The sequence below is a fragment of the Pan troglodytes genome, chromosome 7 (assembly GCF_028858775.2).
Source record: "Pan troglodytes isolate AG18354 chromosome 7, NHGRI_mPanTro3-v2.0_pri, whole genome shotgun sequence".
Lineage (NCBI taxonomy): Eukaryota > Metazoa > Chordata > Mammalia > Primates > Hominidae > Pan > Pan troglodytes.
Genome location: NC_072405.2, coordinates 150,638,670 through 150,655,702, shown reverse-complemented (window position 1 = coordinate 150,655,702; position 17,033 = coordinate 150,638,670). Strand labels below are relative to the sequence as shown.

General features: G+C 45.3%; 1 protein-coding gene across 12 annotated transcripts in view; it reads left to right on the top strand.

The window, feature by feature from the left end:
- Nucleotides 1-17,033, top strand: part of TRAPPC9 (trafficking protein particle complex subunit 9) — a 733,986-nt gene that overhangs the window by 82,827 nt on the left and 634,126 nt on the right. For all 12 annotated transcript variants that reach the window (XM_001142596.8, XM_063816568.1, XM_063816569.1 and 9 more), the window contains one exon: nt 6,585-6,801. In XM_001142596.8, the coding sequence (XP_001142596.4) occupies nt 6,585-6,801 (217 nt within the window). The remainder of the gene's footprint in view (nt 1-6,584; nt 6,802-17,033) is intronic.

The following is a 17,033-nucleotide window of genomic DNA, read 5'->3' as shown; positions in this document are numbered from 1 at the left end:
TGCACTCACATTAGTCTCGGCTATTTCGGACAGGCAGGAGAGGAGTTTAGGAAAGGCATTAGTCTATTTCGGACAGGCAGGAGAGGAGTTTAGGAAAGGAGTGATGGGGGGTGGGGGACGTTTTAGCTGTGTATGGTCTTGTTTAATTGGCTTTTAATTTCAGGCTGCATGAGTTGTCATTGGAGGGACTAGATTTTATGGAGAACAGACTTAAAGAAGCTCAGAACTTGGCTGGGTGCAGTGGCTCACGCCTGTAATCCCAGCACTTTGGGAGGCTGAGGCGGATCACCTGAGGTCAGGAGTTTGAGAGCAGCTTGGCCAACATGACGAAACCCTGTCTCTACTAAAAATACAAAAAGTAGCCGGGTGTGGTGTCAGGCACCTGTAATCACAGCTCCTGAGGAGGCTGAGGCGGGAGAATTGTTTGAACCTGGGAGGCAGAGGTTGCAGTAAGCCGAGATTACGCCACTGCGCTCCAGCCTGGGCCACAAGGGTGAAATTCTGTCTCAAAAAAAGAGAGAAAAAAAAAAAAAGAAACTGAGAACTCTGGTATGGAAAGATGAATGTGGAGAAAAGCTGTAGTCAGAGTTCAAATCATCTTTAAAGTACACATGAACTCGCTTGCTCACTAAACCCAAAGATGGTAAAATAGGCAGTGTTTCTTGAAGCCAAAGGAGTGTGTTTTTCAGGTTATCCAAGAATGAATCAAAGGCTGGAACTGAGGTGATCAGGGGTCAAGCGCGGACTTTGCTTGGCCATCTCTTTTGGATGGTGCACTCAACAAGGGCACTGACTGTTTACAAAGTGTCCTTCCTCTAGCACGTGGTGGGTACACCTGGTAGTCTAGGAACCTTCCAGGTATCTGTCCAAGGCATAGGGCACAGCATCCCTGTTTCAGCCATCTCTCCATCCATCTTCTTCCCAACACTGTGATTTTTTTTTTTTTTTTGAGATGGAGCCTCGCTCTTGTTGTGCTGGAGTGCAGTGGCGCGATCTCGGTTCACTGCTAACTTCCACCTCCCAGGTTCAAGTGATTCTCCTGCCTCAGCCTCCTGAGTAGCTGGGACTATAGGCACCCACCATCACGCCTGGCTAATTTTTATATTTTTAGTTGAGATGGGGTTTCACTATGTTGGCCAGGCTGGTCTCGAACTCCTGACCTCAGGTAATCTGCCTGCCTTAGCCTCCCAAAGTGCTGAGATTATCGGCATGAGCCACATTGCCTGGCCTCAACACTGTGATTCTTTTTTTTTTGAGATGGAGTCTTGCTCTGTGCCCAGGCTAGAGTGCAATGGCGCAATCCCGGCTCACTGCAAGTTCCGTCTCCCAAGTTCACGCCATTCTCCTGCCTCAGCCTCCCAAGTAGCTGGGACTACAGGTGCCTGCCACCATGCCTGGCTAATTTTTTGTATTTTTAGTAGAGACGGGGTTTCACTGTGTTGGCCAGGATGATCTTGATCTCCTGACCTTGTGATCTGCCCGCCTCGTCCTCCCAAAGTGCTAGGATTACAGGCGTGAGCCACCGTGCCTGGCCTCCAACACTGTGATTCTTTATGGACCTATCTCCTCTACTACTTCATGAAGTTTTGAGGGACCGGGTCTTATTGAAGTTTTTGTTTTGTTTTGCTTTGTTTTCATTCTTACTTTTGAATGATTAAAACTGAAAATGGATCCAATTACTTTAGACAGATGCTTTATAAAGGAAAATCCTTGGTGCATGCCTCATACCCCTACTCCGGGATATAAGAAAGTAGGTTATGTTTTTTCCAAACTTTTTTGATAGACATATATGGAAAGTTTGTATAATTTTGAAGATGTATTTTCTCTCCATGTAATTATGGCTGGAAATAGCCGGCGAGAGAAGCAGAGTGTGTTTTCAAACCTGGGAATGTGTGGGGCCTGCTGTTTCCCATCCGGCATTCTCCCATGGTCATCACTTAGTTGAGTGCGGCCACCAGGCTGCCCCTACACATCTGTCACTGACTTGTTCTTCTGATCACTGCAAGTGCCCACGTTTGAGAAGGCTGATGAGGGTTAAGGCATTTTCTAGAGCATCAGTGGCTGATTAACTTGGGGTTAGAACCTGTGGTGTCAAAGGCATTAACTAACAGTGATATTTCTGTTTCTTGAACACTCACTGAGAGTTTTAGGCTTATGCTCAGTGTTTGCATTATTTCATTGAGTCTTTTTGACAATCGTAATTAGATTTGATGATCCCTGTTTCTTAGGGATATGCAGATGTGGCCCTGGAACTCAGGACTTTACAGCTCCAGGCTGTATTCCTCCCTCTCCATCCTGCCAGAGACAAGTCCTGTGTCTGGAGTTTCCCTCTGATCTTGTCACTTTATTTCTTATTAACAGAATAAAGCAGGTCTAAACTTACTTTCTACTTGGAAATGGAGTGGTGAATTAATATTTGGATCCCTCAGAGTCTGCCTTGTGAATAAAGCTCCTTGTCTTGAGTAGTCTTGGAGCCACTTTCGTTGGAACCTCACATAAACATCTGGGCCCTGAACTTGGACTTCGTGACTGTGCAGCCTATTGAAAGATTACAACAAAGATGTGCTGATTAATATGCCCTAAAAGAGCAGCAGGTTGGAAATGAATTTGGGGATTTCATCTCATTTCAAGATTTCCTGAGGATCTTGGCCTAGCTTTGTCAGGGACCATTTTGTACTCCCCGGCTCCTTGTGCCATAGGTGCCTGTGTCGACCAAACATGGCTTTGTCCTGAGGCTCTCTGGGCTCACGGCTTCTCAGTCAATTGTCTGCCTAGTGCCCAACAGCAGTTGCGCTGGAGCTTTTCCCATTAAGGAACCGTTTTAGGGCTTTGAAGTGATGTCAATTCCATTTGCAATATAGTATTTATCATTTGATTTCTTATTACACTGAAATGATAAGAGGAATGAAGTAATATTATTACTGATCCTAGTATTACTTACAACCTTTCATCTTAGATAGGTCCCATGAAAGAATCAATGGGAGTTCTAACGCATTGGTGGCCAAGGCATGTGACCTTCCCCGGCTGTCACCTTTATTTTAGATGGTGGCCTCTTTACGGGCACTGGCTAAGATCAGTATTTGTCTTCTCTGCCCCAACATCTTTGATCATGTTTGGCACATAGTGGGTGCAGCTGAAGGTCTGGGCATTTCCAGATTTGTGATGAAGGCGTTAAGTACCCCCACCTCTTCTTTTTCTTTTTTTCTTTTCTTTTTTTTGACATGGAGTTTCACTCTTGTTGCCCAGGCTGGAGTGTAATGGCACAATCTTGGCTCACTGCAACCTCCGCCTCCTGGGTTCAAGCAATTCTTCTGCTTCAGCCTCTCAAGTAGCTGGGATTACAGGTATGCACCACCACGCCTGGCTAATTTTGTATTTTTTAGTAGAGACGGGGTTTCTCCATGTTGGTCAGGCTGGTCTCGAACTCCCAACCTCAGGTGATCTGCCTGCCTCGGCCTCCCAAAGTGCTGGGATTACAGGTGTGCGCCACTGTGCCCGGCCAACCCCTGCCTCCTCTTTACAGTCCTCTTCCACCCCGTCCCTGGCTGCTGTCCTCCAGCACTGGGGCTTCTGTTCGCTGCTGTACTGCACACTCCTGGAAAGGGACAGGCCATGTCCTACTCAAATTTGAATATTCACGGACCATAGACCTAGACAACAACTTCTAGATGAAAACATAGGATATCTTTGTGACCTCGGGCAAAGATTTTTCTCAGATGAGGACATAGAAGGCACTAACCATAGAAGAAAAAGCTGATAGATTGAGCTACATCACAGAGAAATGCTTTTGCTTATGAACACTCCCTTAGGGAAATAAATCGGCAACAGACCGGGAAGAAATATTTGCAAAACACATATAACTAAGGACTTGCATTCAGAATATATACAGAACTCCTACGACTCAGTAATAAAACAAACGATCTAATTTTAAAAACTGTCAGAAGATTTGAACAAGCACTTCACAAAGGAAGATATACCAGTGGCCAGTGATCATATGAAAAAGGTTCAACATCATTAGTTTTCAGGGAAATGGAAGTTAAAGCCACCACGTCTAAAATAAAAAAGACTGATATCCTCATATGCTGGTGAGCAGGTGATATCCTCATATGCTGGTGAGCAGGTGATATCCTCATATGCTGGTGAGCAGGTGGAGCAACAGGGATTCTCACACTCGTCGGCGTCGGCATGACCTTTCACTGTAGGAAAAGTGGGGCTGGCAGAGATCCGATGTGTACATAAATAGTGTGGGAGACACAGAGAAAGGAAATTATGGAGTCCAGCATGGTTAGGAGAATTTAGGGAAAGAAGCAGTAGCTTCCCGCTGAAGGGCATGAGGACCAGCTTCTTGGAGAGGGTGGCATTGGAACTGAGTGTCCAAAGGGAGAGCCAGATGTGGCTGTGGAGGGAGCGCAGGAGCAGAGAGCCTGTGTGCCCCAGCGGCGTCACCTAGTACAGCCTGCCTCATACGCTTCCACCCATGATTCTATGTCAAAGAGTATTTCATTGGACTTAGAGCAGCTATTTTGTTTATTTTTTCATTGATTTATTGTCATCCTCCCCACTGATTCTAAGCCAGGGGACTAGCCTGTCATTAGCATGGAGGCCCCCAGGGGTAGGAGTCTTAGCCTGTTTTGCTCACTGCTGTATCCTCTGCCACAAGAGTGGCTGGCACCAGAGTAGGGGTTCAGTAAATATGTGTTGACAGAATGAGAAAACAAGTGAGTTAAAGTTGTTCAGTCTGGTGAGGTCATAGGTAGGCAGTGGGGCCTCGAATTTCCAGAGCAGGTTGGGGCTGAGGAGGGCCTGGTGTGCCCGTGAAGGCATTTGGGCTCCATCTTACAGTCCTGAAGGGGTCTAGTGTTTTCAAGATGGGGATTGTCTTAGCCCGGTGAGGCTGCTGTCACAAAATGCCACAGACTGGGTGGCTGATAAACAATAGAAATGTATTGTGCACAGTTCTAGAGGCTAGAAGTCCATGATCCAGGTGCCAGCATGTTTGGTGTCTGGGGAGGGCCCACTTGCTTGCTCATAGACCGCCGTCTTTTCTCTGTGTTCTCACATGGTGGAACAGGTGAGCTAGCTCTTTAGGGTCTCTTCTTATATGGGCACTAATTCCATTTGTGAGTGCTTCACCCCCTGACCCAATCACTTTTTAAAGTCCCCACCTCCTAATTCCATCACCTTGGGGGCTAGGCTTTCAACATGTGAATTTTGGGGAGGCACAAACATTCAAACCGTGGCTGGGGTGATGGGCTCTGAGCCATGTCTCAGGAACCTAAGTCTGGCAGGGGTGTGTGGACAGGTGAAGGAAGGTCGAGAGGTGGTAGGAAGACAATGCCGATTCCTCTTCCAGATAAGGGCTGACGAGGGCCCCAGCAGTGAGCGCAGAGGAGAGGGGATGGAGGGAGGGTTTGGAGGCCCAAGTTGGAAGGGCGTTCAAGCTAAGGCTCTGTACTCACAGAAACATCAGGGAAACATTCATCGTCCAGGGCAGAGGAGGGAGAAGTGCTTCCTTAAGCAGTGCTCCTGGAGCAGCAGAGTGGGCTCTGCCTTCCTTCTTCTCTGAAGGCCGCTGTGCAGTGGGCAGGGCCCAGGCCCAGAGTCAGGTCTTGTCCCTGATACTTCTTGGCTGTGTGATTTTGCACAGGTGATTAATGTGTCCCTGAGCTGTTAAGGTCCTTATTTGCCAGCTCACAGGATGCTTGTATTGAGTAAATCAGGTACGTTAAGTCTGCTGCCATACAGTAGGTGCTGAAGAAACAGAAGTTGTTGGCTGGGTGTGGTGGCTCACACCTGTAATCCCAGCACTTTGGGAGACTGAGGCAAGCAGATCACCTGAGGTCAGGAGTTCGAGACCAGCCTGGTTAACATGGTGAAATCCCGTCTCTACTGAAAGTACAAAAATTAGCCAGCATGGGGGTGGGTGCTTGTAATCTCAGCTACACAGGAGGATGAGGCAGGAGAATCTCTTGAACCCGGGAGGTGGAGGTTGCAGTGAGCCAAGATCGTACCACTGCACTCCAGCCTGAGTGACAGAGTGAGACTCTGTCTCAAAAAAAAAAGAAAAGAAACAGAAGTTATGATTGCTACACTACAGGGTTGTTGGGAGGATTCAGTTGGGTCTTGGATGAAAGAAAACTTTTTGTAAACCCTGAAGTCTTAAGTCTGATATCAGTGGTATTGTTAATAATTCATTACCCAGTTACATGATTCTGTGTCTTCTTGTGTTTTAAGAATTTTTGTGTTTGATGAGAGACCTTGATAAAATCCTGTTGTGTAGATGAACTCTTGTTCCTTTTCTTTTCTTTTGTAAAGGAACTTAAAGTAGAGGTCTCAGATTTGTAGCAAGTACCTTTGTAGCAGAGAATCTGGGCTTTATCAGCAGGAGGATGGGCTGCACCTGCAGCCGTGGCTGGGGAAGGTCTGAAGCCACCTGGGGCCTGCGCCCTGCGCTGCTCACCAGGCTTTCCCTCTCCTTGATTCTCCTCAGGTCTTTGTTTTATGAAGAGACATTTTTAATGTGTGCTTCTTTTTTCACCTATACGTTTCTTTCAAAAGCTTTTTACTTTCTCTCTGTGCTTCAGCTTTCTGAGGAAGAGAAAATTCAGCGCTACAGCATCCTCTCCGAGCTCTATGAGCTGATCGGCTTCCATCGCAAGTCTGCGTTCTTCAAGCGCGTGGCCGCCATGCAGTGCGTGGCCCCGAGCATCGCGGAGCCTGGGTGGAGGGCCTGCTACAAACTCCTCCTGGAAACGCTCCCCGGCTACAGTCTGTCGCTGGATCCCAAAGATTTCAGCAGAGGTACTGGAGTCCCCTTGCTGGCGCTAAGGTGTTGCTTTCTATCGGATGGTCACATGCTGTTTCAGCCCCTGCCCTGAGTGGCAGACATCGTGGTTGGTGCTGGTGGCTCCAGAATGACTAGATCCCTGCCCTGGAGTTGGGTGCCTGCTATAATCCGATTATAGGAAAAAGTACTGGTGCTTTGCCTTGGGGCTCGGATTCTTGAATCTTTATCAGTGGAAGTCAGAAATTGCCTTTGAGTTCATTGGCATGGTGTGTCATCATCAATCAAACACTGGAAATACCTAATGAATTTTACTCATGAGATTTAGTTAGGTTAGCACAAATCAATGAACCCAGAATAAATATCCTTGGGTATATGTGTATACCTGAGCTATGCATTCAGCAGTAAATTCTTATTGTGAAATATTAATGCAGGGTAATATGTATTAAAAATAAAGCTATCAATCTAATAACAAATATGTACAAGGATAATGCCCAGTATTAGACAAAGGCTGATTAGAAGGAGAAAAAACATTTTTGGGGGCCAGGCACGGTGGCTCACTCCTGTAATCCCCAGCACTTTGGGAGACCAGGGTGGGCGGATCACTTGAGGTCAGGAGTTCATGACCAGCCTGCCCAACATGGTGAAACACTGTCTCTACCAAAAAACAAAAATTAGCTGGGCATGGTGGTGTGCGCTTGTAGTCCCAGCTACTCAGGAGGCTGAGGCAAGAGAATTACTTGAACCTGGGAGGTGGAGGTTGCAGTGAGCTGGGATCGTGCTACTGCACTCCAGCCTGGGCGACAGAGAAAGACCTTATCTAAAAAAAACCCCAAAAAACAAACAAAAAAAAAACCATTTTTGAGGGGTTACTTTTAGATAGGAAACATACAACACTTTTTCTTCAGTTCAAGCCTAGAGCTAGTGAAGGTATAGGCTTCTAGACAGGAAAGAACTGTGATGTCATGTAGGTTAATTTCCCACCAGGGCAAAAATGGGTTCTTCGGCATCCTTTTTATTTTTATTTTTTTTCCTGAGACAGAGTTTCACTCTTGTTGCCCAGGCTGGAGTGCAATGGCATGATCTTGGCTCACTGCAGCCTCCAACTCCTGGGTTCAAGTGATTCTCCTGCCTCAGCCTCCTGAGAAGCTGAGATTACAGGCACGTGCCACCACGCCCAGCTAATTTTTGTATTTTTAGTAGAGATAGGGTTTCACCATGTTGGCCAGGCTGGTCTCAAACTCCTGACCTCAGGTGATCCGCCCACTTTGGCCTCCCAAAGTGCTGGGATTACAGGCATGAGCCACCATGCCCGGCCTCTTCAGTATCTTTTTTATGTGGTCATGTCCATCCATTTCACTGGCCTCTGCTGACTGGAGGTGCTCATGGCTTTATGATGAATCCAAAAGTTCTGCTTTTGGATAATTCTGATAGTTAGGGCTCTCCCCAACGTTGAATTAAACATTATGTTTCTCCTTACTTTCACCTGCTAGAATATCTGAAGACATCTACTGGACTTTTTTGTACATTGATTCAACAGGTAGTTCATTATACTCCTGCCCCCATGCCATGCAGTGTGTTGGGTGAGTGATGCGATGGCAAAGGAGACAGTTTCTGCCCTCCACAGTGGAAATAAACAGGTGCCTCTCACATGTGACAGCTTCCTGGTGTTTGCACAGAGCTCTCAGGTCCTTCCAGAGCCTGCTTCTTACGTGTCTGTGGTTGCTGTGACAGTCACTCCTAAGTCACACTCCCCAGACTTCTTACTGTTCAACCATCTTCCAAGGCAACACTTACATTTGATAGAACCTCAAATCCGATTCTCAGGATGCATTCTGGTTAGCTTCGAGCAGGGGTCAGCAAATGTTCTCTGTAAAGGGCCAGATAGTAAATATTTTAGGCTTTATGGGCCACACGGTCTGTGCGGAAATGACTGGACCCTGCTGTTGTGGTGTGAAAGCAGCCATGGACAGCACATACACCATGAAACTGTGTTTACATTAGTACATGGTGGCCAGATTTGGCATGGCAGCTATACTTTGCGAAATCCCTGGCTGAGAACACTGTGATATTTGAAATCATTTATTTATTTTTATTTTTTAGAGATGAGGTCTCGCTGTGTTGCCCAGGCTGGCCTCAAACTCTTGGGCTGAAGCGATCCTCCTGCCTCATTTAAAAGGAGGGCACTGGGTTTGGAAGAGAAAATGCAGACTGAGTGAGTAATATAGCAGGAGGAGAGTCAGGCAGGCAGTGAAGGGGAGTGAAGGGAGGCTGGGATGGAGTGTACGCAGCACTTTAGCCTCTTATTTCTCTTTAGGGAAGAGAACTAGACCTGGGGGGTGCTTTTGCAGTCTGGGGAGGGCACTTCTGCTCTGGACTGCTGTGGTCTGGCCAGAAGCTATGCCAGGAAGAGCTAAGGCCCTGCGTGAAGCAGATGTGTTCAGGGTTGAAAATCCCCCAAGTCCCATCAAGTTCCTCATATAAATCCCCAGTTTTTATGGGTTTTTGTCTTTAGAGCCTAAGATATCCTGCCTCTCTGGAGCCACAGGGGCAGGCGGAGCGCTGATGACCACTCTGGGCAAGTGATAAAAGCCTGTCATGCTGTCCACTCAGGTGAGATGGCTGAGATCTGGCAGGGAGTTTGGCACTTTGTGTGTTCACCCTCAACATGTGAATGGTGTCCAGCACAAAGCAAGAACCAAGACGTCCCTGCAGAATAGAAGGCCTGCTGGAGAGGGTCCTGAACTCTGCTCTTGACCTCTTGCACTCAGTATCATCACCAACGGCTAAGACAAAAGCAAGGGATAAAATCCAGGTTCAAAATGAACTCCACTAACAGTATGAGTTCAATCATCAGCACAGCCAGCACAGACAGATGTCAAGTCCCATGTTTAAAGAAACCCCCAAAACCATGATGGGGTGCAGAATAGAGGAGACCTGGAGAGGTCATACACAAAGATGGATAAGGTGTGCTCTGAGATGAGGTTTATGATAGTTTTTCTTCACCTGCCCTTCCTTTCTCTAATTTCTTTTTCCTTGGTGTTCCCCGGAGGGATAGGATGGAACCTGTCTCCCCACCCCTTATTTCATGATTGGCACCTTTAGATGGACCATGAGGATGTGTGAATTGAGGCTGATGACCCACTTACCTCCTGCCCTTGCAGACGCACAGACTTCCCCACTGTTAACACCCTATACCAGGGTGGTACATTTGTTGCAATTGATGAACCTATGTTGACACATCATCATCACCCAAAGTTCGTAGTTTACATTAGGGTTCACTCTTGGTGGTGTACATTCTGTGGGTTTTGACAAATGTGTAGTGATGAGTATCCACCATTATGATATCACACAGAGAAGTTTCCCTGCCGTGAAAATCCTTTGTGCTCTGTCTCCACATCCCTCCCTCCCTATTTATTACCTTCTGGCAACCACTGACCCTTTTACTGTCTCCATAGTTTTGCCTTTCCCAGAGTGTCATATAGTTGGAATCATACAATATGTAGCCTTTTCAAATTGGCTTCTTTCTCTTAGTAATATACATTTAAGTTTCCTTCATATCTTTTCTCAGCTTGATAGCTCATTACTTTATAGTGCTGAATAATATTCTACTATCAGAATATGTCACAGTTATTTATACATTCACCTAATGAATCTTGGTTGACAACTTGGTTGCTTGCAAGTTTTGGCAATTGTAAAGCAGCCATAAACATTCATGTGCAAGTTTTTGTGTGTATATAAGTTTTCAGCTCATTTGAGTAAATATCAAGGGGCATGGTTCCTGGATGATATGGTAAAAATATGTTTACTTTTGTAAGAACCCGCCAAACTGTCTTCCACAGTGGCTGAACCATTTTGCATCCCCTTCAGCAATGAATGAGAGTTCCTGCTGCTCCACATCCTTGCCAGCATTTGGGGTTGTCAGTGTTAGATTTTGGCCATTCTAATAGGTGTGTAGTGGTATCTCGTTGCTTTACTTTGCAATTTCCTGATGACATATGATGTTGAGCATTTTTCTTATGCTTATTTGCCATCTGGATACCTTCTTTGGTGAAATGTCTGTTCAGATCTTTTGCCCCCTTTTTAATTGGGTTGTTTGTTTCGTTGCTGTTGACTTTAAGAGTTTTTTCTATGATTTGGATGACAGTCCTTTATCAGTTGTGTCTTTTGCAAATATTTCTTCCCAGTCTGTGTCTTGTTTTCTCATTCTCTTGATATGTCTTTTGCAGAGCAGAAGTTTTAAATTTTAACGAAGTCTAGCTTATCAATTCTTTCTTTGATGGGTTATACCTTGGGTGTTTTATCTAAAGATATAACATTAGTATACCTAAGGTCACCTAGATTTTCTCTTGTGTTAACTTCTGGGAGGTTTGTATTTTCTCATCCTGCATTTGGGTTTATGATCTGTTTTGAGTTAATTTTTGTGAAGAGTGTGAGGTCTGTGTCTAGAGTTATTTTTTTGCTTGTGGATGTCCAGTTATTTCAGCACCATTTATTGAAAAGACTGTCTCTGCTCCATTGATTGCTTTTGCTGCTTTGTCAAAGACCAGTTGACTATACTTATGAGATTCTATTTCTGGGCTGTCTCTTTTGCTCCATTAACCTATTTGTTCTTTCACCAGTACCACACTATCTTGAGTACTATAGTTTTATAGTAAGCCTCGAGATTAGGGATATTTTTATTTATTAAAAAATTTTATAATAGAATGATTTATATTTCTTTAAATCATTCTATTATAAAGACACATGGACAGGTGTGTTCATTGCAGGATTATTCACAATGGCAAAGATATGGAATCAACCTCAATGCCCATCAGTGATAGACTGGATAAAGAAAATGTGCTACATATACACTGTGGAATATTATGCAGCCATAAAAAATGAGGTCATGTTCTTTGCAGGGATATGGATGGAGCTGGAGGTGATTATTCATACCAAACTACTGCAGGAACAGAAAACCAAATACCACATGTTCTCACTTATAAGTGGGAGCTAAATTATGAGAACACATGGCCACATAGAGGGGAATAACATACACTGGGGCCTTTTGGAGGGTGGAGGGTAGAAGGAGGGAGAGGATCAGGAAAAATAACTAATGGGTACTAGGCTTAATACCTGGGTCACAAACTAATCTGTACAATAAACCCCTATGACACATGTTTACCAGTGTAACCTTCACTTGTAGCCCTGAACTTAAAATAAAAGTTGAAATAAATTGTCCTTATTAGATGTTACAAAAAATTGATTGTTCACAAAAGGTGATTGTTCCCATATTCTTCGCTGTTTCTTGGTATTTTAGGTGACATACCTGGAGCAGCTGCTGTGCTGGGCAGGGTCGCCGTGCAGTTGCAGCCTGTGCGGGGTGCTGGGCCCTGCTTGCCAGCCATCTGCGGCTCAGAGCTGGGTGCATTCAGATGAAGGGGCGCTGTTGTCTCCTGTAGGGACCTTCTGGGCATGCCTTGCTAAGCCTGGTGCCTGCAGGCTGTGTTTGCCTACGGGGCATCTCTTTCTAATCCACGCCAAGGCTAGCTGTGGCCTCATGGTAAATGGTTTCACATGCGTAACCTCATTTCTTACAGCCTGGTGAGTGGAAACCACGCGTTCCACGTGCCATGTGAGGGACCAGGGCAGGCAGGGCACAGTGTTACTCCTGAGGTTGCACAGCTGGTGAGAGCACAGGACGCCATTACTGACCAGCTGTGGGATGCTGGCCGTGTCCCTGAGTCCTGTGTGCCCACTTTCTCATCTGTAAGTGGGCCACTAGTTTACACTCGTTTACTGGTAGAGGTTGTAAGGATTGAATTGGTTAGTCCTTGTGAGGTGCTTTGGACAGTGCTCAGCAAATGTTAGTGGCTGTTTGTCAAATGAGATCTTTGGTCAGGTCTAGTATGCTTCCCATAGCATCCCCTGAGGCCAGCGTGAATGGGGTTTGCAAGGCCTGTCCCTCCCTGGCTCCCCCAGAAACAGTGTGTGTTGCTAGGGCAGGCCCTCCCTGGCCTTTGGTTGCATACAGATGAGGGCCAGGGAGGGGCCTGCCTTAGCCACACAGTTAATTTTGGACAAAATAACTGGACAAGCCCTAAAACTTGTAGGATTTACATTTTAAAAGGCTAAGAGTGGCCAGGTATGGTGGCCCATGCCTGTAATCCCAGCACTTTGGGAGGTCAAGATGGGTGGATCACTTGAGGTCAGGAGTTCGAGACCAGCCTGGCCAACACGACGAAACCCCGTCTGTACTAAAAAAATACAAATTAGCCAGGTGTAGTGGCGCATGCCTGTAATCCTAGCTACTCAGGAGGTGGAGGCAGGAGAATCACTTGAACCTGGGAGGTGGAAGGGTTGCAGTGAGCCGAGAATGCACCACTGCACTCGAGCCTGGGTGACAGAGCGAGACTCCGTCTCGGAAAAAAAAAATGCTAAGAGTTACTGGTGGAGGAGGAGAGATTAGACCTCAGAGTCTTAGCAGGGGAGAGTTGGGTGTCTAAGCTCATTTAGGCTGGATTCTGGAGAAATTTAATTGGGAAGGAGTAGTGTTTAGGAAGAAGAAAGTTTTTAAAGCAATCACACTATTGCTTTGTAGAGTGATGAGAAAGTGTATTTTAATAGATTTCTATGTGCACTTGTGAATGGAATCCCCATTTGCTGTGCTTTTGAGAGACTTCAGGCAAGATTTAAATTGCTTTTCGGTTCCTTTTTTTTTTTTTTTTTGCATCCTTTGAATATAACTCCAGGCTGGCTTCAGGGTAAAAGCAAGCTCCTGGGCTCTATGCAAGTTATCTTAGGAGTGGTCTTCATTTTCTTTTTTTCCTGTCCCGGGGCCAGTTATCTGTAACATTTAAGACTTCATCAGTCTGAGGTCTTCTGATGCCTCTTGCCTCCTTCGGGGACACTCTTCCCTGTCCTTCCTGCCTCACTCCCAGTCATCCTCAGGTCACAGCTGGATGCCATTTCTTCGGAGAGGTCCTCAGTGGTCCTTTCAGCCTTAAGTGGAACTGTTTTATTTTTCTCTTTCATCGAATGCCGTTGTCTCTTTTCCTTGAATTCTGTTGTTCTTCCTTATAACACTTCCCATGATTTGTAAATACATTTGAAAAATGTTTGGGGCCGGGTGCAGTGGCTGACGCCTGTAATCCCAGCACTTTGGGAGGCTGAGGCAGGTGGGTCACCTGAGGTCAGGAGTTCGAGACCAGCCTGGCCAATATGGTGAAACCCCGTCTCTACTAAAAATTCAAAAATTAGCCAGGCATGGTGGTACGTGCCTGTAATCCCAGCTACTCGGGAGGCTGAGGCAGGAGAATTGCTTGAACCTGGGAGGCAGAAGTTGCAGTGAGCCACGATCGTGGCATTGCACTCCAGCCTGGGCAGCAAGAGTGAAACTCCGTTTCAAAAAAAAAAAAAGACGCTTGTGTCAGGAGGAGACATTTTCCATTATTTTGTGAAAGAGGCTAGAGAAAGAAGGTGACTGGCTGAGATTAAAAATGATAAATGTCAGCTGGCTGTATGTTTAACAAAACACAAAAGTCACTTTAAACCCCATCTCCACTGTGGCTCTGGACTGCTTTAAACATCTCCCAGAGAATTTAATGGAAATCTACTAACACCCTGTACCTGTAAATAAAAGGCAAATTGTCTGTATTCTCAGGTCCCAAAATGTATTCTTTTTCTTGAAATGAACATTTGCACTAGCTGGTTATAGACGGTCGAGGAAGGAACACTGATGTGTGCTGTGTGTATTTGCCGGCTTAAGGGGCCGCTTAGTATCATTTAAATCTTATTTGTGTTGCTGTATATGAAGATTTTTGATCATGCCTTTTGCTCAAGCCTTTTCCTGGACGAGGGATTAAATTTTGCCCAGGAACTCTTATGAAAGAAAGAGACTGCTAAGGCAGATGGATTTGCTAAAAGGCAATAGTTCATATATAAAATAAACCTCCAAATTGGTGAAATTTTTGATTACAAGAGTATTGAAAATTTTATCACTGGGTCATATGCTGCAAATCTGCCTTCAGAAAAATAATTCACATTTTATAGGGAGAGCACTTTGAGCCACATAGAAATTATGACTTGTACACTATTTACTGTTAAGAAAATGTATACTCGGTCTTACTCATAATCGCCCGTGGTAGGAACTGGATCATTATCTATTTTTAAAAGAATCAGCAAAGTGATATTTGCCCAATTCTTATGTGAGAAAACCTTCTGGATATGGTAGTGTTGAGATTAGTTAAATTGGGTCTTTCTGAATTCATGGCTAGGTTAGTCATGACATTGATTTCAGCTTCATAATCTTTAAAAAAATCTCTTCTTCATTTTGGCATTTGGTCTTGGCTTCTTTTGACAATGTGGAATATTGCAGGGACTCGTCTTTCTGTCCTTTCCTGCAGTTGTATGAGAAGTACTACCATTTTATATTCCAAAAGATGTCGGGAAGATAAACTACTAAGATATAAAGTAGTGTTTTTTTATTTTTATTTTTTTTAAGTGTGTGTATGGTCAGCTCCAAGGATTTCAATGAGAAGTTATGGAGAAATACTTTAAATATATACAAATTAGAGAGGATAGAATAGAATATTGTGTCCATTGCCCAGATTAAGTCATTATCAAAATTTGACCACATTGGCTTTATTTTTACTTTATTGGTTTTTTTGTTGAAGTATTTAAAGCAGATCCTAGAAACCACATCACTGTACTCCTTCATAGCTGTATGCACGTCCGCACCATGGGAGGGTTTCCTTTCACCAGCCTTGCGTCTTGATCCACGTGCGTGCTAAGTACCAACTTTGTTATCAGGCACCCTGCCAGGCATTAAGGACACTTGAATGGATAAGACACAAACCTGCCTCCCAAGGAAATTAAGGATTGATGAGAGAAACAAAGACATGAGATTACAGATGCCTTATGGTACCTGCCAGATAACTCCTGTGGGCTGAAATTTGTGCAAAATACAGCGGAAATACAGAAGAGGGACTGGTCAGCTGTGCAGGGCAGAGTGCTGAGGGAAGAGCTCAGGAAGGGCTGTGAGCGGTGGAACCCTTGGAGCAACGTCTTCAAATATCAGTGGGCAAACAGAGAAAGGTTAGGATAGAAGGAAGGGCCCCTGCTATTTGCGTTAGGGAGGAGGCATCCCTTCTTGTTCTGTTTGCTCGCCAGTAGCCTCAGCCGAGCGCCCAGTCTCACGTCAGGCCCTGTCCTGGGGATGCAATAGTAAGTAACGCACAGTCTTCAGGTACAGGAAGTCATACCTGAATGGGGGATTTTGACACACAAGCAGGTAATTTTACTTAATAAATAATCTCAATAGGGATTTAAAAAAATGGAGGACTCATTCTTAGTGAAACAGTGGAACAGGTTGGATCATTAATCATGTCACAGCTAGAGTCAAAGGTTGACCTGTGTGTTAACCACATTATATTCATTGAATAATAATATTAATAGCAACTAGCATTTATTGAGAACTTATGATAAATAAACTGCTGAAGTGCTTTAAATGGGTTATTGCACTGAAGCCTCATAACTTTAACTTGTACTCCGACTACTGTCTCCGTTTTACAGTTTGGCGTGGCCCCCTTCTCATCGAGGGTTCACCCCAGATGTCACCTCCTTGCCCACCTGCCCTGGCTGACGCAGCATCTCTCAGCCCCATCAGCCCTCACTATTACTGTTTGCGTTCGTCCCAGCATCCACCAGCATGCTGTTTCCCAGGGCTGAGGCCTGACTCTTCCCACAAGAGTGTCAATGGCACGAGAACCTGCCCTGCACAGTATTGTGTTCTCAGTAAATACTTGTTAACCAACCGACTGTCGTGAGCTATTACGGACTTTCAGTGCGTGGCAGTTTTGTCAGAGTTTGAATGTGCATTTATGCGTTTTTTCATGGTCTAAGTTTTGGATCAGCTGGAGCAGTGATTAGCCAGTCTGTGTGGTTGGTTATCAGAGCCATTGGCAGGGTGTGTGTGTTAACACAGATTGGCTGGGAGCAGTGGCTCATACCTGTAATCCCAGCACTTTGGGAGGCCAAGGTGGGAGGATCGTTCTAGGTCAGGAGTTCAAGACCAGCCTGGGCAACATGGGGAGACCCTGTCTCTACTGGAAAAAAAAAATTAGTTGGGCATGGCGGTGTGTACCTGTAGTCCCAGCTATGCAGGAGGCTGAAATGGGAGGATTGATTGCTTGAGCCCTGGAGGTCCAGACTGCAGTAAGCTGTGATTGCACCACCACACTCCAGCCTGGATGACAGAGAAAAACCTCAT